This window comes from Culex quinquefasciatus, chromosome 1, assembly GCF_015732765.1.
Source record: "Culex quinquefasciatus strain JHB chromosome 1, VPISU_Cqui_1.0_pri_paternal, whole genome shotgun sequence".
In the NCBI taxonomy this organism is placed as follows: Eukaryota; Metazoa; Arthropoda; class Insecta; order Diptera; family Culicidae; genus Culex; species Culex quinquefasciatus.
This window is the reverse complement of record NC_051861.1, coordinates 100,860,131-100,885,668: the sequence shown is the minus strand read 5'-3', so window position 1 is coordinate 100,885,668 and position 25,538 is coordinate 100,860,131. Positions and strand designations below refer to the sequence as shown.

Here is a 25,538-nt window from a genome sequence, read left to right as displayed (position 1 = left end):
AATTCCTCCAAAAAAAAGTTATGAGTTATTCAAAATAGTTTTGATTTTTTTTTCTTAGGTCTTCGTTACCACTAGATCAAATAAAACAAGTTTAACATTCTTGGTTAGTTTATTGTCTCAAACTAATAATATGAAAACGTGTAATTTATATTTAAATTCGATTCTGCCATACAATACAGCCATAGTGTACGCAAATAAGTCTAATCTTAAGAAAGTTCCATAACTCTAACACTTAGCTATATAATCGCAAACAATAAAAATGTTTCAAACACAATAAGAAACACACATCCATCTCTTACCCAACACGATGATGACCCACCCCCTCAAAACAACCACCTCTTCACGCACAACTGGTACAGCAGAAACAGCACCCCGACCTGCAGCAGCCGCTTGATCCAGTACAGCTTCCGCAGCTTGCTCCGCGCCTGCTCCATGCTGTCCAGGTCGTCCTTCAGCACGTACTTCCGGATGCCGAGCATGTACTGCTCCAGGTACGCATCCCAGCTCATGCCGGCCATGTCCATATCAAACTCAGCCCCATCCCGTGCGCCGTGAACCTTCCGCGTCAGCCGCTTCAAGTTCGGCACCTCGAAGGTCCACTCGTGCATCGCGAAGAACTCTCCGGTGTCCGCCGCCTTCTGGAAGCGCTTGGCGATCTTCGCCATGATGGGCTTCGAGCCCTGGGCGCGCAGAATCAGATCGAAGAAGTACGCCGGCAGGAAGTGCAGAAACAGCTCGACGATCTTGTGGACGACGCGGTTCGTGCGATACTGGAAGCCCGGGTAGAGCATCACGTACTTGGTGGGGTTTTTGACGGCGTACTTTTGTGTGATTTCGCCGTACTTGTACCACTTGATGGGGTTGACCGAGCCGGAGGTGCAGTTGTAGACGCGAATCGGGTTGGAGCTGGAAATGACAGAGAGAAACCTCAAAAATTTGATGAAGGATCGTAAGAAGCCTCAACTCACATGGTCATGGCGTTTTCCCAGGCGGCTGCGATCAGGGTGTTGCACACGATGTCCACCGGAATGACGTCCATGACGCACTTTTGGTCGCACATGATACTGCTGATTGTGCCGCGTCCGATCTCCATCATGATACCTGGAAGTAGGACACAAATCGTTATCCTAACTACATGCAATTTATGAGGTCATGATAAAGTGGTTCTTGGCCACGTGGGATGCAGGTAAGTTAACCAATGCAGTCTAACATGATCCCAACAGCATTACTAGAAACCTTCAAATCCAGCAATAAATAAGTAACAGATTTTTTAAAGATTCCATTTTGGGAGATTTATACGTAGAAAGTTGTGTTTCACCTTCCTGTTTAAGAATATGTTCGATTCAATATATTCTATCGGTGAAAATCGCGTTTTTCAGAGAAAACTAATTTACTTATTTCGAAAGTTTATGCTAATGAAAGGTAAACAAATTTAAAACATTTTGAAACACGTCATATAATAAGGCTTATTAACAAATTATTAGAATTCACTTGAGCTTTATATGGGAAAACCCCTTAACCAAATTAGGGTACTACGCGCAAATTAGGCCTGCCACGCAAAAGGAGGCTGAGCAAAAAAATGTAGGTGTGTCACCCTGCATGTCAATGATTTTAAATAAAAGCTACATTCATAAACAACAACTTTTTCAAAGACACCATTTTGCTAGGTTGCTTTCTTATTACGTTAAACAATTGCCGTTCAAGAGCCAAACGACATGCGACACCTAGTGTTGAGTAGCAGAACAGAGCGAAGAATGTCGATTGAAATTTCCGCCCTTTGAGGTTATGTATGCGAATTCTGTTTTGTTAAATTCCAGCGTTCAAAACAGCTTTTGAGCAAAAATTTGAGCTGATACTTTGTTAACTTTTGATGCTCTATCATTTAAAACAATATTATTTTTTCAAAAAAAAAATTTTTCCAAATTTTTTTTATTGCGTTAATTTATAGAGGGCAAAAAGTTTACACTCGTACTACTTGATTTTTTTTTCTCAAAAGTTGTTCTAAGAGCTGTAAATTCAATTTTAAGTTTGCATTCCTATGTAACCAAACAGCGAAAATTTGAATCGTCATTCTTCGATGCTTTGCGCCATCTGTCGGAATTTTTGAGCTTTTAATCGCGAATATAACTTCGCTACCTCCCGAAACATGCCCATACGTAGTACCTTCTTCCAGCACACCCCCCTATACAAGTACACCTGGAGATCACCAAACAACACGGAGACGCAAATCGACCATGTTCTCATCGATGGTCGGCACTTCTCGGACATAATCGACGTCAGAACCTACCGTGGCGCGGACATCGACTCGGACCACTACCTGGTGGTGGCAAAGCTGCGCCAACGCCTGTCCGAGGTCAACAAGATCCGGTACCGTCGCCCGCAGCGGTATAACCTGGAGCGGCTCAAGGATCCTGAGGTCGCTACCCAGTACGCGCGGGAACTCGAAGCTGCGTTGCCTGACGAGGGTGAGCTCGCCGAAGCCCCTCTGGAGGCCTGCTGGAGCCATATGGAAGCAGCCATCAACGCAGCGGCATCGAGCGCCATCGGGTACGTGGACCGAGTTCGACGGAACGGCTGGTTCGACGAGGAATGTCAGGCGATTTGGGACGAGAAGAAAGCAGCGCAGGACAAGTGGCTGCTGCACAACACCCGTGGGAACAAGGAGTCGTACAAACAGTTGCGAAGACAGCAAACCCATCTCTTTCGGGACAAGAAGCGCCGCCTGGAAGAGTTGGAGTGCCAGGACATGGAACAGCTGTATCGCTCCAACGAAACGCGTAAGTTCTACAAGAAACTCAGTCAATCCCGGACTGGCTTCATGCCGCGAGCCGAAATGTGCCGGGATAAGGACGGAGGCATCTTGACGGACGAGCGTGAGGTAATCGAAAGGTGGAAGCAGCACTTCGACGAGCACCTGAACGGCCAAGAGGCGGAGTACCAGGGCGACGGGGGAAACAACGTCAGCGGTATGTTGGACGGCGAGGACGAGCCAGCACCCACGATGAGGGAGGTTAAGGATGCCATCAAGAAGCTGAAGAACAACAAAGCAGCGGGTAAGGATGGTATCGGTGCTGAACTCATCAAGATGGGCCCGGACAAGCTGGCGGCCTATCTACACCAGCTGATAGTCAAGGTCTGGGACACAGAACAGCTACCGGAGGAGTGGAAAGAGGGAGTAATATGCCCGATCTACAAGAAGGGGGACAAGTTGGAATGTGAGAACTATCGAGCCATCACTATTCTCAACGCGGCCTACAAAGTGCTGTCTCAGATTATTTTCTATCGTCTGTCGGAGCGAGCAAAGGATTTCGTAGGGACGTACCAAGCCGGTTTTGTGAAGGGGAAATCGACGACGGACCAAATCTTTTTGCTACGCCAAATCCTCCAAAAATCCCGACGCACCACCTGTTCATCGATTTCAAAGCCGCGTACGACTCGGTCGATCGCGAAGAGCTATGGAAGATCATGTACGAGAACGGCTTTCCCGGGAAGCTGATCAGACTGGTGAAATCAACGATGGACGGGGCACGGTGCAGCGTGAAGATTTCGGGGGCGATGTCCGACCCGATCGAATCGCGCAAGGGACTGCGACAAGGCGACGGTATCTCCGGCCTCTGTTTCAACATTGGGCTTGAAGGTGTAATGAGGCGGGCGGGCTTCAACATGCGGGGCACGATTATCAACCGATCCAGCCAGTTCATCTGCTACGCCGACGACATGGACATTGTCGGCAGAACGTTCGAGGAGGTGGCCAGACGGTACACCGAATTGAAGCGGGAAGCGGATAAGATTGGATTGAAGGTGAATGTGGCGAAGACAAAGTATCTGCTGGCAGGAGGAACCGAGTCCCTCAGGACTCGCATAGGACCGAGCGTGACGATCGACGGCGACGAGTTCGAGGTTGTGGAGGAGTTTGTTTACCTCGGATCGTTAGTGACGTTGGACAACAACTGCAGCAGGGAAATTCGGAGGCGCATCATCACCGGTAGTCGTGCCTACTATGGACTCCACAAGACCCTACGGTCTGGTCATCTTTCCCGGCGTACAAAGTGTACCATGTACGAAACGCTGATAAGACCCGTCGTCCTCTACGGGCACGAGACGTGGACGATGCTCGAAGAGGACTTGCAAGCGCTTGAAGTTTTTGAACGGCGAGTGCTTAGGACGATCTTTGGCGGCGTGCGTGAGAACACCGTATGGAGGAGAAGGATGAACCACGAGCTGGCGCAACTCTACGGCAAGCCAAGTATTCGGAAGGTCGCCAAGGCTAGCCGAATCCGGTGGGCCGGACACGTCGCGAGAATGCCGGACGCGCTGGATGCGCGCCAACCGAACCAGACTATCAATCCTGTGAAGTTGGTGTTTAATTCGGAGCCGGCTGGAACGCGGCGGAGGGGGGCGCAACGTGCGAGGTGGTTAGACCAAGTGGAGGAAGATCTGAGAAGTGTGGGAGTTCCGAGTCGGAATTGGAGAGTAGCAGCCCAAGACCGAGTTCAGTGGCAGCGCATCTGGAGACAGCTCATGACCCGGAGGTTGTACGAGCAGTAAAAGTAAAGTAAAGTAAGTAATAATTTCGAAATATCTACCGAAGAACTGGTAGTGTTGGCTAGAAATATTATTTTTCAGCTCTTATTTTGAAATGCCTCTTTTAAAAACTCTGTATCTTTTTCCAGAAGCAAGATAGGACCATACTTTCTTGGGGAAAGTTTTAAAGGACATTCAGGACTATACTTCTGCGTTGTTATTTTTTAAATTGAATGAAAAATGAAAATTATTAAAATCAAATTGTAAAAAAGAGGGTTTTTCCATACAAATTTCCATACAAATTTGAATCGCTTTGCGGAAAGCCGGGTCAAATCCAATCGCTCCAAAATTTGGGGGGGGGTTGTTTTGAGGCCCAAATGGGACCGGGAAATGCTTGTTCTGTAAAATCGATCATGTCGAGCCACCCTAGTACCTATCGACTCAGAATCTAAAACTGAACAAATGACTGTCCGTCTGTGTGTAGGTGTGTGACCAAAATTCTCACTAAGTTTTCTCAGCACTGGCTGAACCGGTTTTTATCAAACCAGTTGCATTCGACTTGGCTTAGGGTCCCATACATCGCTATTGAATTGTTTGAAGTTTTGATAAGTAGTTCAAAAGTTATGTATAAAATGTGTTTTCGCACACCCAAAGGAAATATATAGCTCAAAATCTGCAACAGTGGATTTGCTGCAGAAAATGTTACATTTTCTAACAGATTTTGCAGCAAGCTCATAGCACATTCTTGCCCGCGTGTAAACATGTCAGCGATCTGCAGTTCTCACCAACACATATAATGCTGGCGCGTCCCCGAGCAACACTCCAGAGAGAAGATTATGTTGGTGCTCTGTCCCTCTCAATTCATCAAGCGTCCATGGCGCGGTGGTAGCGTGTCGGATCAATAACCCAGAAGTTGATGGTTCAATCCTCGTTCTGTTTATTTTTTTTCTCCAATACAATCAATCAGCCGTCGGTAATGTCGATAATTGTCGGTAACGGGCAAAAATGTCATACCCCTATATCGCAAAAAATGCATGAGGACAGATTTCATGCAGATTCTGATATACTTTCATGCCGCCATGCATCACAATCATGCGACTGCCAGTTGGGTGCATATATCCGGATCTCACTTATATGTAAACGATGTCCGGATCCATCATCCAACTTATCGTTAGTCAGGTTATTGAAAGACCTTTCCAACGAGCCCACCCGTGTGGATCAATCGGACCGCGCACTGGACTCACAATAGGTTGCTGGTTGAATCCCGCGGCGAGCGCTCTAAAATTCTATGTGTAAGTATGGGTATCCGGCACCGTCGCTCCGAGCCATACTCAAACACTTAGGAGCCCAGGACGGCGAAGTCCTTGAAGTTAAAAGGAAGACACGAGTGGTTGGTACCAGCAATGGTGGCCAAAAGCTATAATGTCAACTTCGTTTTTTTTTCCAACGAGCCCAAAACATTGAAGATCTGGCAACCCTGTCTCGAGTTATGACCACTTAAGTGATATTTATGTACTTTTTTGAAGCCGGATCTCACTTAAATGTATGTAAATGATTTCCGAATCCATCATTCAACCCAACGTTGGAAAGGGAATTGAAAGACCAAACATTGAAGATCTGGCTACCCTGTCTGGCTAATCTGGCAATTTGTGTCCAAACCACTCGTATTGCCCATTTTTGGTTGGTAAAGGTAATGTGAGGAAGGCATCAATCACATAGGTGGATTAAGTCACAGTTTTTTGTTGTTTTTGAAACTTTGTACATTCATTCCCTAGGTAAAATATACTCTTTCTCGACCCTTAACTAGGGGAAATAAACCCATTTTAAGGCTAATAAGGTCTTGTTTGAATGATGCTGGATAATCTGGAGTGTTCCTTGAAATTCAGTAAAACCAAGTACACCAACAAGTAGAGCAACTTTTTGTGAACATTTCTGTTTATTTTCACTTTTATTAAAAGTAATGCTATTCCTTTTACAAGCATTTTAAAAAAAATAGTTAAAAAAATAGCTTAGTTCTTTTTTTTCTTCCAACGCTCGTTTGGGTCTGCTTCGTGCTGCCAAAATTGATGAAATTTTGAGCGAACACTCACGAAAAGTAGCATTTATAGAGAAAGTTTCCTGGCAACACCACAAGCGCTGCTGGTGGTGTTGGTGGCCACCTTTTGTTTTTTATTTGCCTTCGCTTCTCGCTCGGTTTTCTTCAGCCTTCGATTAGAATGGATGCTCAAAATTGAAACGTCAAAAGCCTTAGCGCGTTTGTTTTTTTGATGGCGCTTGCTAATTATTTACATGTTTCGGGATTATTTTTCAAGTGAGTGACTAAGTAACGGTCAAAAGAACACGTAGCCGGTAGTTGGAAGCAATTTTAAGCAATTTCAAGCGCTTTGAAATCGTTAGCGCAAGTGAAAAGATATTGATGACGACTTTCGTTAAACAATGAACCTCTCATCTTGCGTGTGGATGTGTGTGCCACCAAAATGATGAGAAATGGTCTCGCAAAATAGAAATTATGATCAAAAGTGCATTAAATTTGATCTTTTTGGCCAGTAAGTGGCATACATTTGCGTGCTTACTCGAGGCAGTGCTGTTGCTGGTAAGTTTACAGCCTAAATAGTATTTTTGGAGCTTTAATCGAGCATCAAACTCTCCATATGACGAAGATAGGTGTTTGATTAGAAAGGGTATATTTCCCCTATGTTCGCACATAGAAAATGAATTACAGCTTTTAAAAAGTGTTTTTGAATATTACAAAGTATTTAAAAAAAGCTCAAATAAAAGTGAGCAAGCTACTCTCTATTGTTGATGTTCCTGAAATATTTTTTTTTTCAATAGCGGACAGCTGAAAAAGGGATGAGAATAGGTTGAAAGGCTAAGTCTGACGAATATTTCCCCTATGTCGATATAAACCATTATGCTTAATTAGTTTTTCCGTACAAGTCTCCATTCAAATTTGCATGTGGATACAGTCCAGACTCAATGATCCGAAGGTTTATATGAATCGAATCATAAACTATTTTTTTTTACTTTAAACATTAAATTCTAGTTCTGCTACCCTATTTTAGTCAAATTTTAAAGGTGATTGCCTATAGTTAATTACCAAATGAATTGACTCGTTGAATATCGCCAGATTCAAGACTTGATAGTATTCGAAAATCTTTATCCTGAAAAGCAATTTTCTGATCGATTTGGTGTCCCTCAGCTTTGTAGCTTTGAAACAAAAGTTAAGCTGTTGGAAATTTTGAACAAATTGTCATACAAAATTTTAAAATAAAAATAATTGTATTCGCTATCGAAAATATCCCATTTGGAATTTTGGAAGGTTTAAAATCTGGTTGGTTGAATATTTATCACCTCTTTTTTGAGAAATTAAACCTAAAAAAATGTGTACAAATGTGAACCTGCAAAAAAATCATCAGAAACTGATAAAAAATCACCAGTTCGTGGTGTAATTTAACACTTTTTACACTAAATCTATTACCCTTCTCTGATGACTATTACCATTTATCTGTGTACCCTCTCCTAAGTTTTTGTTTCCAGAGCTGCGGGTAAGGTATGCTTTTTTGAACGGCATCGATTCCGAATTTTCAAACTTTAGGTCATTATCAGCCTATTTGATTTTTTTTTGCCAGCCAGATTTTTTTGAAATATCAGGGCCAAAACTAAATTATGTTTAAATTACGGCTATTTTATTGTAAAAGAAGCGAAAATTTAACCTTCCTGGAATGTATAAAAAAACTTAAAGTTTTAAGTTGTTTTTTGACCCCAGAATTAATGATAAAAAAATCATTTTGCAACCGATTTTTGGTTTTTTTTGACGCAAATGAAAGATATAAATGTCTGGAAAGGTACCTGTTCAGAAAGAGGCCAAATTGCTAATTTGGTAAAAGCCTAATGTGCGCCAATCAAACTTTATGAAATTGAAATCCATGCTCTTTGGAACCTGTAAAAAACCGTATTTGACTACTCCGGAACAGGTTCCGGGTACCAACGAAGAGATCAAATTGTCATCTAGGTATAAAACAATCGTGCGGCAAAACGGAATCGAAGTAAAACCTTATAATGTGCCACACGCAAAATTCAAATGCATCATTTTTCAATTAGAACCCATTTTTTTTTTGTTAAAACACCTTAAACGTAATTATTTTAGCGCCCATCCAAGAGGGCGCTGAATGTTACTTCCAGTTGCAAAATGTTTATTTTAAAAAGTCTGGAAAAATCATCATTATTTTTCTAGTCTAAGAGTTTTGAAGTCACAGCAAAGCCATCTGGGTCTAAAAAAGACCCTAACATCTTAGGAAGGTTAAAATGTCAGCCCTTATTAAAAGCCGACATCCCTATTTTGAACATATAATTCAAGCAAATCCTAAACTTGCCAAAACATATTCTTCATTCTTCATGATTGAAAATAAAATAAATCGTTATTCTAAAGCTAAATTTCACCAAAAACTTTCAAAACATTTTTCATCACTAGTGATCGTCTGTAAATTCATAAAAACTCGTTTAATCATTATTTTGGCATAACAAAGATCAGCGCCGTACCTAGGGGTTGGCGCAGTTGGCGACCGCCAAGGGCGCCAGCCCTTGGGGGGCGCCGAAAACGATGGTTGTACAAATTTGTCATGTCATTATAAAATCCTAGAAAGGTATTCAGAACAACAGGGGCGCCAAATTTTAAAGTAGGACTACAAAATAACTCGATAATCTTGGTCGGAATATTACAAATATTATTTATAACACTTGGGGCGCCAAAATCAACTATTTCAATAATTGTACCAGAATTAAATTTAAAATTAAATTCTCTCAATTTATTTATCAAAGAGGGCGCTCAAGTGGCAAAAATTTCAGGGTTTTATAACAATTCTTTGAAATAGCTAGAGATGTTATATTCCAACTACAGTATATAAAATTTAAATTTAAATTTCACCATTTTTTCCAGCATCAGGAACCATCAAGCTTTTTTATGTTTTGAAGTATTTTTTTTTATATAATCAGCTATTTAATTGAAATCTACACATTTCTATTGAAAATCTGAAATAAAAAGAATAAGATATTTCAAGTTTAAAGAAAATGGCATTTGAGATATTTTTATCGTTTTAAATGCAAACTTGTGCGTTGAGATTGGCCTGCGTTTTCGAAATACTGAAGTGTTTAAATTGAATATTTCTAACACAAAAAATGCTTTGACTTTTGTTAAATTTCTAGCAAAATATGTTTTTTCAACATAAAAATGTTGGTTTTTTAAGAGCACATAAATTGCTCTAAATATATTATATTCTGCTGCTTGTATTCAATTGCTTGTAGCAAGAGTGAAAAAGTAAAATTTGGGTGTCTTCGACAAAGTTGCATAGATTGGCATGCCCACCAACTTTTGAGTCGTAAAAGTAAAATATCATACAATTTCTTGTATAATTTTGATTTGCAGAAACACCATTATCGCGGACCCATTAGAATTTAAACCAAAGCAAAATTCCAACTCCAAAAACAGCAATATTTTTTGGGAAAACACAAAGTTCCACTTAATTTTGCTTCTAGGGTCAATAATTTGAAGAATGTTAGAACATTTTCCTTGAAAATTTTTGTTTTGTTATGTTTTAATGGAATGGATAAAGTTGCTTATCTTTCACATACATTTTTTTTTATTTCATGGATTCCATGTGTTGGGCTATCCAGTGCAATTTCGCCTAAATTTTCACATTTACACAAACGGTTCTAAAAGCTTTGTGTGTAGAGGGTGACTATTCTCGAGATTTTCAATTTCCCGGGAATCAAGAGTTGAATTTGGAAATTTCCCGGGAATTCCCGGGACCTGGTAGTGTTTATAACTATGCCAATAGTGCCAGTAATGTATAAAGAAAAGTTATAAATGTGTTTCTTTTCAATGAATTCAGTTACGATTTATTCATGCTTATTTAATGAAACGTTAATTAGTAGCCTCATTATTTTTAGGAACTATGTTCTACTTCTTGATTTTTTTCTGAATCTGCAATACAACTTGTTGTATGAACTTGTTATTAGATTTTTGTGAAATAACAAAATAGCTAATATATAATTTCCCAGTATCTGGATTTTTACAATATAATTAATAGCGACTCAAAACACCCTGGGCCTTGTAAAGTCAAGGGGCATGATTTGATCCTAGTGCATTAGTTAAAATTTGGGTATACATTATTTTTTATAAGCACTATGGACACCACTTCATGCTACGAGAACTCGCTTTGTCGCAGCCCCAGGGCTTAAGCGTTGACCGATAAGCTGTCTTCGTGAACTAGGTAGTTCTCCGATAGTGAAAATATCACAATTGCACAAGACACCGCTGCTTCTGTGACTTTTTCACTATCACAATGTGGGATTTAGGTTGGGACTTCAGGATAGTACAATTGATTTGTTGCTTAGCATTTGAATTTAAAATAAATCTGTATCCTTTCCAAATCTATTTGGTGTTAAAGTTAGTTGCAATTGTTAAGTAAGAGTAATGCTGTCAATAAACTTTGATTGATGTAGAATACTAGGCATTCTTTTATGTCAAATTGTCCATAGAGTCTCGATCAATCAATAATGTAATGATATCGGACAAAATTCGTTGATCTGTTGAACTAACGGTTTTCGGATTATGGTTGTATCGACCATTGTTGTGAATCGAGGAACTACGGATTTTTTGACGTAAATGGTCATTTCTTTTTCAAATCGCGATTTCTATCCTATTTGTATATCAGTTCATAAATTTTTATTGTTTTTCATAGAAGTAGTACTACAACAGTTAAAGGAACGTTTACTTTAGAACATTACGTTTAGAGGATTTTAGATTAAAGTTTAGATTATCAATCCAAAGTAGTTAGCAAATGAATATTTGGACTTAAATGAATAATTGAATATTTTGGACTTATGAATAACACTCAACTGTGCATTTATTCTAGAGTCAGATCCATTCAGCGTCAGTGTTTATTTGGTCGAAGTGTACTAATTCATTGGCAGATCTGATTCTAGTTGTAATGTACGACAAGACTACTGACGGACGTGACAGGACGAGGGCCCAGTTTAGAGGTTTCAACATCAACGATGTGCGGCTGGACCACCCTCCCAAAAAAAAAAAAAAATAATTAATAGCGACTCAAAACAACAATTTTAATATTTTTTTTTTCTTTTTTAAAACTGTAAATATGCATTGAAGAAATAGTGATCCGGAAAACCCGAATGTTCACATTTGGCGGACTTTACAAAGATTTCCAGAGTTTTTTTTCTAAGATATAATTTAATATTGAGGTTTAAGCGAAACACAAAATTACTCCATGACATCAAAAAAGGAAATTACCTTGATACAGCGAAATTAAAATAATAAGAATAAAAAAAAAATGGATTATAAGAATTGCTATGCTTGAAAGAGGATATGAAAATTATACTCTTAGAAATAATAAACAAAAATATAAAAAAAATTAGACTTCCTTCTTGTGGCTAACTGCTAAGTATGCTTTAAGGTTAATTTTGGGGTCCACATTATTTTAAGTTTTCCCAATTATAGTTATTGGAATTTTTAATAAGTTAAAATTTACACTTTCTGAATTAGAAGATAAGAGAAGCATTGGTTCATTCGAACTTGAACATCTTACATTGAACACCCAACGTTCTGACCAATTTCGAATTTTCATTTTTTTTTTATTTGTTTATATAATTTTGCTTCGACCAAATTTCCCGGGAATCGAGAGGTCCAAAATGGTCGATTTCCGGGAATTCTCGTCACCCTCTATTTGAGTGTAATGGTTTTTATACAAAATTTTAAGAAACTTTAGATGTCGAAAAATAAACACAAAAAATTTCAATGTGTTAAAAAGGTAAAAACTAATTGCCTTTGTTTGAAGCTATGAATTTTCAAAAAACAAATTTTAGGAATTTTATATCAATCAAAAAACACAGTCACAGAGAAGAGAAATATTGTTTTCAAAAATAAATTGAAAAAAAAATAGTTTCAAAAGGAATCCATCCAAAAACAAGTTTGAAAAGGAGTCCATTTTCTAATCAGTTAAACTATTTTTTCAGGAATGCAGGAAAATGCTGATACAATGAAATTTAAGCTAGGTCAGATCAAATTCTGTTTAAAACGATAAAACAACACTCTGCTATTTTCAGTCAACATTAATCCTAAAGCACCTTTTCGTTACAACCTATCTGTATTGGAAAGATATAAATCGATTGAAATGGTTTAAAATAATAAAACATTAATTTGAATATTCTTCAAAGAATTAAATTGTGGTTGGATTTTTTAGCTGTTATATTTATTCAATCAATTACCATTATATTATTAAAACTCTTTGAAGCAATCGCTGAAAATTTAAGTAAACATATCAAAATGATGAAAAATTTGGAGAGGCGCCAAATTGATGCTTTGCCAAGGGCGCCGTGGACCCTAGGTACGGCTCTGACAAAGATATTTTAAGATTGAAGGAATGATTCATCGACTATTCTCAGTCTCGCTAGTTCATTAATGTAAAAATCATGTAAGCGAATCCGTAAAACTTATGATATCGAAATTCGTTAAAATAAAATCACGATTACGAAGCACATGTTTACAAAATTGACAACATTGTATCCAATTTCTAGAAAAAATATCATTGATTACGAAAACAACAAGCGTTTCAAATTCGTCAACGTGAAATTTACGGGTTCGCCCACAAGGTGCCTGCCATTGATCTGGAATGACCCAGAGGAGGATTAGTCTTATGAAGTTCAACCCATACCAGTACCATGCTCTTTTTCAAACCACACCCTACCTGTAATCCCGTACACGTTATCGATCCACCCGGGAAACGGCTCCCGCAGCGCCCCCGTCACGATGGACGGCCGCACGATGCAGATGGGCAGCTGGTTGCTGTACTCCGACACCAGCTGTTCCGCGATGGACTTGGTCAACGTGTACGTGTTCGGGTGCGTTCCCTGCAGCTTGCCGGACAGCGCGTTGATCACATCCCCCGGCAGGATGTTGACGCACTGGATGAACGACTCGGCGTTCATCGTCGGCTGGTAGACCACCTCGTCGACGACCTTCCTGTTCGGATTGCTGTAGGCGGTCGAGACGTGGACTACGCTCTGGAAAATATAAGGGTGATGTGATTTCGTGATCATACCGGGTAGAAGTTGTAACGTACCTGCAAATGGAACATCTTGACGCACAACTCCAGAATCTGCTGCGTCCCGATGGCGTTCAGCACGGCAGCCTCCTTCAGTCCCTCGTTGAACCGAACCGTTGCGGCCACGTGGAACACGATGTTCACGTTCTCCACCAGCAACTGGCGATCCTTCTCGGACAGTCCCAACAGCGGCAAAGTAATGTCACCACCTATGCAAACCATCTTGTCCAGCACAAAGGGCATCTTCACCCTCAGCCGATCGAACACCGGATGCTTCACAAACTCCCGATAGCGCTGCTCACTGGTCAAACCCCGCTTCGGACGGAGCAGCACATAGATTTTCCTGACGCCATCGCAACTCCTCAGCAGCTTCTCGATCAGAACCTTGCCCAAAAAGCCCGTTCCACCGGTCACAAAAATGCTCTTTCCATCGTAAAACGGACGGATCTCGTACGGTGGTTGTCCCTCGTCCTCGACGTCCAGAGCAGTCTTCCCGCGAACCTCACAATTGCTGTTGTTGTTGGGATCTTCCAAACCGCTGAGTTTCTTGACCGGCGCCACAGCTTCCACGCCGTCACCTTCCGGACCAACGGAAGATTTCAACGAGGCAAAGCGCTGGGCGATGCTCTCCACCTGGGACATTATCGGAAGATCCATGGTGAGCGGTGCGTTTTGAAGCGGTTCGTTAAATTTGGTTTAGGAGAGTTCGTCGGCGGTTCTGTTCGACTGCGTGCGTGATGAAACGTGATGGAAACGTTGATGATGGTCCAGATCAGAGATGATGGGTTGGCATTTGGGTGCGGAAGTGATGCTGTTGATGAGATACGATACAATTTTTAATCTTTAAATCCAACGTAATCAACTCAATGTATCAAATAGGGGAAAGTGGGGCAAGTGTAACAAGCTAAGGAAATGCTCGTTATAACCCATTAAAAAGTTAAAAAATCTGTCGGATTTTATTATAATCATCTTATTCAGGGTCTTGCCAAAGACTTTGTTAGAACAAGTTTTTAAAAAATCCTGTTTTTTAATGTAAAAAATTGATTTTAAATTTTTTGATTTTCCGTACGTTCTACTCAACTAGTGGGGCAAGACGAACAACCCGTTGGGGCAAGATGAACAATGCATGAAAAAACATGTTAATTTGCTAACAATTGAATTGTTATCACTTAGATACATCAGATTAGAATGTATTTGAAACGTTTCTTTCATTTTTAGATTAAATAATAATATTTTACTAAAAAAATTATCGTTTTTACGAAAAAAAATATTAATTAGATGATAAATAGTAATTTTTCATAATATAACTTTATTGTGCATAGAATTTCTTTTCCACAATTGTTTATCAGTTTTTAAGTACTTTCATGTATTTATTTACCAATTAAATATGTTGTTGCAGCAATTCGTATTTTTTTCCATACTAAAAATCCATATGGTACACTTGCCCCACCTGAACAACATTGTTAAAAGCTCTTAATAAAAATAACCAAAAGTTAAATCATACTTTGTAATAGGTGCATGTCATTGGTAGGGACATACAATGATCTAGGAAAAATTGCATTTTGATAAAATGAGCCTTAAAACGAACCCTAAGCCTAATTTTGTACTTTCCAAATATTATAAAAAAAAACAAAGGTTTTGAAAAAACTTCATTAAATCTTATGCCCCGTGGCGTTTACGTCGTTTTGGCGGTTATGTGGTAGTAGAATCATCTAATTGCATTGCTAGCAACAATTCCTCATACTGGAAATAATCAAAATTGTAAAAATTACGGCCGTACGAGCGATTGTTCCTCTTGCCCCATATGGTCGTCTTGCCCCACCTTCCCCAAAAATCAATTGCAAAAAAATAAGATTAGAATAATTTTTGCATTAGTTTTCAAATACTACAGCATCTAGTCCAGGTTTCCAATAGGAATTCTAACTTGAAGGATTTTTCAGGAGTTTTACAAAATTTACCCCTATCACTTGCCTTCAAAGCGTATTACTAAAATTGACCCAAATCCGCTGCAACAAGCAATTACCTACTCTAAAAAAATGAAGTGCGTGCCTTTGCTCGGTTGATTTAATCAAGTCCTGTTTTGCACCATACAGCAATTCTCTACGAAATCGGTCTTTTTTCTTAAATTTTAATTTTTGTATTTTTTAATCCGACTGAAACTTTTTTGGTGCATTCGGTATGCCCAAAGAAGCCATTTTGCATCATTAGTTTGTCCATATAATTTTCTATACAAATTTGGCAGCTGGCCATACAAAAATGATGTATGAAACTTCAAAAATCTGTATCTTTTGAAGGAATTTTTTGATCGATTTGGTGTCTTCGGCAAAGTTGTAGGTATGGATATGGACTACATCTGAAAAATATGGTACACGGTAAAAAAAAGATTGGTGATTTTTTATTTAACTTTTTGTCACTAAAACTTGATTTGCAAAAAAACACTATTTTTTATTTTTTTTTATTATTTTTTGATATGTTTTAGAGGACATCAAATGCCAACTTTTCAGAAATTTCCAGGTTGTGCAAAAAATCTTTGAGCGAGTTATAAATTTTTGAATCAATACTGATTTTTTCAAAAAATCGAAATATTGGTCGCAAACATTTTTCAACTTCATTTTTCGATGTAAAATCAAATTTGCAATCAAAAAGTATCAGACAAATCTCGTCTCGAAAAATGCCACCGGGACCTTCTGGGATCTAACCCAGGCCAACTGGGTGAGAGGCAACCACGCTTACCCCTACACCACGGGCCCCGGCAATTATTTGTTATTTCTATTTATTTCTTATTATATTACTGCATTTTAATGTTCATAATATTTATCAACCAATGCCCACTACACAGAAAAAAATATTTCTGTAAATTTACATTATTTATCATGTACCAAAAGGTATCATGATAAATGATGTATATTTACATTAGGTTCATTGGAAATTTACATTAGATTCATTGGAAATTTACATTAGTTTTAAAAATTTACATTGGTTTTGGAATTTACATTGGTTTTGAAATTTACATTAGTTCAAATCAACTAATTCTGATTGGCCAATGGGAATGAGAAGCTCGACTTGGATTGCAGTACACAGAAAAAAAATATGTAAATTTACACAGCACGTAATTACTGTTTCTTATGTAAACTCACTCAATGTAATGTTGAAATATGATGTAAAGAGTAAAAAGTCATGGAAATTACTCAAATGTAAATCTAAATCTAATGTAAATCATGAATCTAATGGAAAGTTGAGCATGGAAACTCAAATCTGATGAATTTCTACCCGTGTTCGGCTTCCTGTAAATTCCTATTTAATGTAAATCATATATCCAATGTATTTCCTCCAAACGTTGACTTCAAAACTACCCGTACAGTCATCCCACATATTCGGAACACCCACAAATTCGGAACACTTTTATGATGATTTGTCAATAGCATGCCAAAAGTAGCTTTTCTGTCGACCTTACTATTTTTAGAACCTTCATTTGGACATTATCTTGCTTTTTCACTAGTAACAGAGTACTTTTTGAACAAAAAACTTCATTCCAAGACTATTTTGTCCAGAGCAGCAAAACACTGCTACCAAATCGCCTGTTCCATAATTGTGAAATGTTATTGTGCCTCCCACAATTGTGGAACACCTGAATTTAACTGATATTTTCACAAAAAAAGTTATCAAACCATGTATAAAACATCACTAAGCTTGAGTTTCATTGGTTTCAGTGTGTGAAGTCATTATTTGGTAATAAATATGCACTCCTGGAGAGATCCAAATTTTGTTTACATTCGTAAGAAAAAAGTGTTCCGAATTTGTGGTTTTCAAGGGTCAAAGTAATTCTTCAAAAACTTCATATAAAAGTTCAAATTTGCAGATGTTCGATACAGCATTCGAAAGATCGCAAGAAAAGCTTTCAAATGAAGGTAAAAGCGAATCATTAAGTTCAATTATCGATTTGCTATGATTTTTTAAACATTGGACGATCTGGAAACCGTTCCGAATATGTGGGATGACTGTACTAAAAAAAGTAATATTTGGTTCTCTTTCTATCGCTCTCATACTTCGCTGGCCCACTGCCTGAGCCTCGCCCTGAACAAAATGATGTTTTAGCCGCTCGTTTATAAAATGTGAAGATGGCTCAGTCGGCAGCGGGTAGCAGCAGTAACACCGAACATTCTACTCGTCGTCCGTGCGATTCCAGTCCAGCGTTATTCCACTTGGCCGTCGACAAGAAAGCGTCCCCTACCTGTGAAACAACTTTTTAAAATCATAATTTCCTTTTGCTGCCCGCTTCACTCATTTTAAAATAGAACATAAGCCACACCCTTTTCCTACACAGAAAAAAAAAATCGGGTAAATTTACATCATTTATGATGTACCAAAAGTGCACGTCATTAATGATGCGAATTTAAATCAATTTCATTTTAAATTTACATGCCATCCGATGTAAACGAGCCAAGGCAAATAATTTTCAAATCATGTAAATTTCCGATGAAATATACGTAAATTTACCAAACCCGAAAATTTTTTTTAGCCCCGCTGAATCTTGAATCCGATGTAAATTTCAAATGCCTTTGTAAATCGTAGTTCAGAAAGATTAAATTTAAGCTTCGTTTTGGATCAAATGGGTTGATCTGGATAAAATTAACCTTTCTGTACCTCGAAACAAATTAAAAGCTTTTTAAAATTACACCAGAACACAGATTCAACGGAGCAACGTTTAAAAAAATCTTGACGACCTTTAACGAGTTTTTTCGAAAAAAGTGATGTTTACTATACGGAATGAACTTACATGGTGGTCGGTCTTCTGCTCAAGCCATTCCGTGATCGTGACGTGAACCATGAACTCCTCCTAGATTGACAGCGCGGGTGGAATCGTTTGTTCTAGCAAAATTCTGGTGTGCTTCGTCGATCCTGGGGGTTGAAGCAGCGGCGCGTGCATCCTCATTGCGATCGTCTACTAGGTCATCATTGCATACCCTTGATCGGGTTGAACTACAGCTGCTTTCTGCCGAATCGGATGGACCGTGCGGTTCTAGCTGTTCGCATTCTGGTGGTAGTAGCAGAACAGCAGTACGCTCTGAAAAAGAACGCGTACGGTTAGATTGAGGGTAAATGGTGTATACGATAAGTTCGATACTTGCCACCCGAATATCACACTCAATACACTCTAACGAAAGTTTAGCTGATTCGAAAACCTGACCCGCAAAGTAGCAAGCATTTGGAATGGGCTGAAAGATAAAAGGAATCTGTTACTAAATCTAGCAAAACAATGCCAAAGGGCCGTTATGGGTTTGTAAACAAAGAGTGCGTCCCTTTCATGTCAGATGTAAACATCCTCTAGCGTAAGCAGGACACACACTTTGTTTACAAATCCACAACGGCCCTTTGGCATTGTTTTGCTAGAAATCTGGTGTTATGCAACCAGACAAAATTATTCCTAAAAGCACTAATTGAGCAATCCGCTTAAATTTGTTTGCTTATTGCACCTGATGGTACATGTTGCAGTTGCTTACCGAGCTCTGCATTAGTTTAAGCCGATTGTCCATCTTGACCCGCAATTTTTGCGGCACCAATTCCGTCTGGGACGACGTCAGTGGTGCTCCAACGACGACCGCGATTTCCACAATTGGGATTGTTGTCAGACGAATCGAAGACGAGCCTTGCTTTTGCTGAAAACAAACAATTAGTTAATAACATTACGAGTAATCAACCCAAATCATCTTTACCTAAGGTTAGGCATCGACACCCGTTGAAATCCTGTCACTGGATGAAATCGGACCAGTTCCACCGGATGAATGCCGCTCTTCACTTCGCAGCTCGTTACTCCAGCGCCATTTAATTCTTCTATTTGGCCTCTTTGGACACCGATTCCTTGGAACTCGTTTTGCCGGTTGAAAAAAGTAAATTTTCATAGAACTGCACTCGAGTTTTTTTATTTGGTAAACAAAAACTCACAAGCGATTACAGTCATCGCAGCAGGCTACACTGAACACTTCAAAATAAAACCCAAAACAAACAAACCGAAACAAATTTTACACGCTGCAAGAGAATTAACTGAAATCGTACACGGTCACGAATTCATACCTACTTATTGCAAACTATATTGTCTATTGCACACAAAATAAAAAAAATCATGATATGCTGAGTTTGTTTTTCTACTTTTACAACTGAATTATTCAGTTCAACCCAAACAACACATTTGGGAGCGTTCTTTTATTACGTAACGCAGTTGAGGGGAGAGGGTCGAAGGCTGTCTCATGCTTCATTTTTTTCAATTTTTATGGAAATGTAGTTACGATAGGGAGGAGGTCCAAAAATCTTTTTTTTGCGTTACGTTATTACGTAAAAAAAAATTTTTGAGATTTGAACGCTCCTTTTAGTACCTAGTTTGTATTTAAACTCAAAAAGTGGGGGGTAAAACGAAATCAGCCAATCAATTTTGAAAAAAAAAAATTTAGTTTGCACTTTTTATAATTTTAATACGTTTGAAACAACAATATGTAGCGTTTTTTTTTTAAAAAAAGGTCAAAAAAAATATAATTTTTTGCTTTTTGGGTGTTTTTGAAAACATCTGACTCCAAGCGGTCTCATAACACCCAAAGGCAAATAAAAAAATTGGACCGTTTAAAAAAATAGAATCTTCTTTGAATGATGAACGTACAAAGATATTACTCATTCTCGATTCTAATCAATAACATAACAAATCCAAGGAATTCTAAACCATCTTGTGATAGTTTTCTTTTTATTTCAGCTCAAGATTTTTTTTTATATTTTGTTTTGTTTTTTTTTTTTGCGGAACTGTAAAGTTTATTTTAAATGGCTATGATTGGAAAATAAAAATGGTAGACATTTTTTTGAAAACTAAAAAATCCAAGGAAAATAGACGACATTGTCAGTTTCATTATATTAAATAAGTCGTTGAACGTGACGTCATTTGACAGTTCATGTGTACCAAACAGGCATGCCAGATTTTGCAGATTTTCGGGCACATCACAAAAACGCAAATTAATTTAACTTGAATAAAAAACAATCTTTTAAAAAACTTCAGCATAAAAACCGTAAAACGTTTATCTATTTGTAAGCAAATTATTTTATAAGAAATCAACGATTAATATGGTTAAACAATACGTTTGAGCATTGATGCTGTGCTAAAAAATCTCGAATCTGGCATGCCTGGTACCAAAGCGCACACGCACCCATATTTTAACAGATAAGTAAAGCAAAGTAACCCACTTTAACGACCCCGGTTCTTTTGTGGTCTCTGTTCCAAGTTTCTGCTCATTTCTAGGAGTCCGAAGGTTGTTGGTGGTGTGGTGAGTCACCCAAAACCTCTTTTACGCAAATGGACCAACGTTTACTTCCCCATCCGATAGAAGGCTTTAACAGATACACACGACACGAGTCAAAATCCTAACCTCTTAACCGAGTCATCGTAAAACCTAATTTGGCTTTTTGGCTATATTTTGCCGTGCATAATTGTTTTATGTTATACGACAAAAAGCAAGCATATTATTAAACTTAAAAAAGTAACGGAATTGCTCGCTTCATGTGTCAAAAATAAGTTTTACCGTAGTTTAACAAAAAAAGCAATTTGATAATTTGAACTTCATTTTACCTTCCTAACACGATACCCATTTCAACATAAAGTAACGGTTAACGAAAATTTGCGTACTCTGCTTGTCGGAGTTGTAATTGACCCAAATTTTTAGCATGTAAAAATATGCGTGTAGTCCGACACTTTTGACGTTCTGTTTCGTGTTTGAATCGTAGAAAGAGGTTGGGGCTATAGTAAACAAAAAAAGTTTCAATTTCTTTGTCGATTTTTTTAAAATTATCTTATCGCATTTTCTAGCTTAAAAAGTTTTTAAAATTTTAACCGAAAGAGAAAAGTGTTCCTTACCGCCTAATATTTCGGTGACCTAAACCGAATAGGTTACCGTTCGAATGCGAGAAATCGATGGGAATTTTGACGGAAGCAAAGCTGCGTCTTCGAAAAATGATTTAAGGAATTCCAGCTCAGTAGGGATTATATCAAGAAACAAGGCTTAACCTCATCCCACTCCCAGCAAACCGTTCTTTTTCATGTGGTAAGTTAACCTCGCGGTTTCGGTTTAAACAAACCTTCAGTAAGCACTGACAAAATCTCCAACCTCGATGCCAGCAAAATGATACCATATTGCAGATCCACCGGAAACGGAAATAAGTGCGCAAATCTAAGCTAGCCCATAGCTATTCGGCGTAAAAGCTGGTACTTCATTGTCAACTTTTGAGTTCCGGAACCGTTCTGAGGTCTAACAGAATGCATGAGAAATTCAGGTGAAAAAAATTTAATCATTACTTCGAAGAGTAATTCAAGCAAATTCATGTAGACACACTAACGATAAAGTTTAATCAAACAGGACATCCTGCTCACGTCAGTTTATGTTTTACGTCGGGAACGAGCAGGATGCATTGTTTGTTAACACTTCGTCTTTAATTCGTCTCCATTGTTTTGCTTGAATTATGCTAAAGGACGTAAATTTCTAGCAAAACAATGCCAAAGGGCCGTTATGGGTTTGTAAACAAAGAGTGCGTCCCTTTCATGTCAGATGTAAACATCCTCTAGCGTAAGCAGGACACACACTTTGTTTACAAATCCACAACGGCCCTTTGGCATTGTTTTGCTAGATTTGTGCCAAAAAGTCTATAAACAACATCTTTTATGAAACAAATCAACTTGTAATTCCGTATTAACTTTTCAATCGGGCGAATCAGTAGATGTAAACAAACAGACTATCGCACTTGCTCTAGTGATAGTTCGTTCACGTTGAGTAAGAATAGGATAGGCAGCTTGTTTACATCTGCGGATTCGCCCAATTGAAAAGTTAATACGGAATTGTAGACTAACCTTTCATTTAGCGACTTATGTTGAATGCTTACCAATGTTCAAAACGTCACTGATTTGAAATTTTACTAGCAATCAAGTTCCAGCCCCTCAAATCAAACTGCTTCCGCAACCTTCTCCGAAGTGCAGTTGTAACTATCGTTACTATTCGGTAGTCGAAAGAATTACAGCCACTAATGACATCTATTAGGATATTTTCCACTAAAGTCTAGCTTTGACATGGTAATTGATCGGAAAACACTTCCACTTTGCTCCGCGCGAAATATCAAAAACGAATCGAATGCTTTGTTTTGGTTTGCTGTCATTCGCAAAACAGTTTGCAATTGAAATTTAAATGTCTTTTAAGTTTACATCTAGCAAATTTTACATCGGAAATGTGTTTACATTTCTTTCACATTTTCAAATTTTTGTTTTTCCAGAAATAAAAGTTCAATTTAAATGAAATTCATGCATTACATCGAATCTCATTTTACATTGAGGCTCTTTAAATGCAATTCAAGTTTTTACATTGAATTTCAAATTTACATTGAGCACGTTTAAGTTCAAAACATGGTTTCAGTGCTGTGTAAATTTACATTTTTTTTTCTGTGTAGATAGCGCTTAAAATTGACACTTTGCAATGCTTTGAATAAATGATATTTGACTGTTTCCACTATTATTCATTTTTTTTTTTTTGAGAGGGTAATTTCGTTAACCAAATTCATAAACCTGATAAGATAAAGCTTATGTTGCTAGTAGTAAATGGATTGTCAAATTTTATTTCGCCGAACAAAGACACCTTTGATATCCTACTCTCATAAGCAAACTGTTTTTTTATGTTTTCCGGTAATATGGTGACATTCCTTTATTTATTGTGAGTTCTAGAAATTCCCTGTCAAAGTAAATGCGTCTTATGCGAATGCCAAAGCAGTTGTAAAATGTGTTATTCGAATTATGATTGCTTTTGTGATTTTATGCCCCTTTGCTGAAAAGTGTTATACACCTATTTTACTACTGTTACACAGTTTGATTTCAGCTTCAATATGTTAATATCTGTCTATTTCTAGACTCATATTATGAGTTTTGCAGCACTTTTTCCCCTTTGTTAATAAATCAGAATCTGGATCAAGAACGTCAATGAGTCATTAGTATTCAAGGATAACACTTTGCAAAAGTGTTAACAGTCCAATTACGCAATCCGGACCATAACCCAGACATATATCACCAGTCAATCCAGTTGGGCCTTCCTCGTAGGCCTTCTAAACCGTTGGCACATCATAAAATAATGCACCCAATATATGCGACGATGCTATTCGTTTGCAGAGTCCGATGGGTTGCAAGTTTTGCAAGTATTTTTTTTTTCCTTCTCCTTATGTAACATTAGTACAGATAGGCTCACACTTTTTACGACCACTTACTACCACTTGCCACTAACCGTCCAATTTAACCAACAACTAACTTCGGTTGAACTTCTTGTCCCACAGCTGGAAACTTTGCATATAACTGAAGCTTATGCAATTATTAATATTATTTGAACTGAACAGGAAATGTATTCACACAATTTCTCGGTTCATTGAACGTAACACTCTGAACTTGCTCCGTAACGCACTGTATAACAGTTTTTTTTTAATTTCACCTACTGAAATGTCTCCTATTCCAAGGAAAACAGGAAAACTTACATTGACCTTATGGTACAAGCCAAGGACTGCGGCCACGCAATTTCCTGTCCTAGCTGAGCTAAGCCTTAATCCGACCCTTTTTCCCTCTGTAACTCCAAAAAATGGCCTCCGGAAAAAAACCCGCGTCCAGTTCGTGCGCGCGCAAAATCAGAACTGACGCGCTGGGACCAGATTGGAAAGCATTTTTCTGCGCACATAAACCGACAACCAACCCCCGCAACTGGAGGCCCACGGTTCACTGCACTTGCTAAAGCTAAAAACTAAGCGCTAAGCCACCTAGTCAGACTGGGCTAGCTAAACTGACCAGTAGGCTGGATGCGTATATATATATGTACATCATCAGGTTTAGGCATTTCACTCGATAGGGTTTGGGGATGATCAATTCAGAATGAAACTATATGTTTTATAGTTGAAACGTCGAAACGTATGAGTTTCTTAAGAATATAGAGGCGTACAGTATGTAAAAAAAGTATTTACACCCCTTGAGCACTATGCACATTTTGTGATGAAACATGTAAAAAAATTAAAGTTTGACAGGAACCTAGTACTACGTTTTGTTCAGAAACTCATGCCAGACATTTTGCTACAAACAGCTCATGAAAAGATGATTTCTATAAAAAGTTATATAACAAATACTATTACGAAAATAAAAAAGGTGCAAAAAAAGTTTGTACACCTTTCGAAAAATTATCATAAATAATGTTATTTGTTGACAAATCACCATAAATCCAGTCTCTCAACTCCAAATAGGCATCCTTGACTGATTAAAAAAATAATTTGGATTGAATATAAAGTTTACTAACTACTTAGTATAAAAGTTTATAAAACTCTGGAAATTCTATATAAAACTTATCTAAACTTAATTTTGCAAACTTTCAATTTAACTAAATGTCAATATATTACCATAGAATTGCTAAATAATCATTTTGGAGTGGGTATAACACCGTTTTGGGGGTATTTGTATCGATAGAATAGATTTTTCGTTGGAATTTCGTACCAACCCGGAATTACGTCGTCGGTTTTATTGAAAACCTAGATGTATGGGTATCAAAAGATCGGAAATGTTATGCCCTTTCCGATGCCACATAGGTTGACTTAAGAATTGTGGACCGGTTCGGATGCCGGCGGATTTTCCGACAACGTAATTCCGGGTTGGTACGAAATTCCAACGAAAAATCTATTCTATCGATACAAATACCCCCAAAACGGTGTTATACCCACTCCAAAATGTTTATTTAGCAATTCTATGGTAATATATTGACATTTAGTTGAATTAAAAGTTTGCAAAATTAAGTTTAGATAAGTTTTATATAGAATTTCCAGAGTTATATAAACTTTTATACTAAGTAGTTAGTAAACTTTATA

At 38.2% G+C, this 25,538-nt stretch overlaps 1 protein-coding gene across 3 annotated transcripts; it reads right to left on the bottom strand.

The window, feature by feature from the left end:
- LOC6048480 (putative fatty acyl-CoA reductase CG5065) lies at positions 1–24,398 on the bottom strand. 3 transcript variants are annotated; one of them, XM_038249272.1, is made up of 5 exons: positions 24,174–24,398; positions 13,662–14,454; positions 13,287–13,602; positions 969–1,101; positions 1–906 (listed from the first exon to the last, which is right to left on the bottom strand). In XM_038249272.1, exons 2-5 carry the CDS (start codon positions 14,298–14,300, stop codon positions 324–326), a joined length of 1,671 nt encoding a protein of 556 aa, XP_038105200.1. In that variant the 5' UTR covers positions 14,301–14,454; positions 24,174–24,398; the 3' UTR covers positions 1–323. The 3 variants fall into 3 exon arrangements, with proteins under 3 accessions (XP_038105200.1, XP_038105202.1, XP_038105201.1); XM_038249274.1 differs by lacking the exon at positions 24,174–24,398 and adding an exon at positions 23,930–24,002; XM_038249273.1 differs by lacking the exon at positions 24,174–24,398 and having other exon boundaries at positions 13,662–14,509.
- Positions 24,399–25,538: the final 1,140 nt, after the last annotated feature.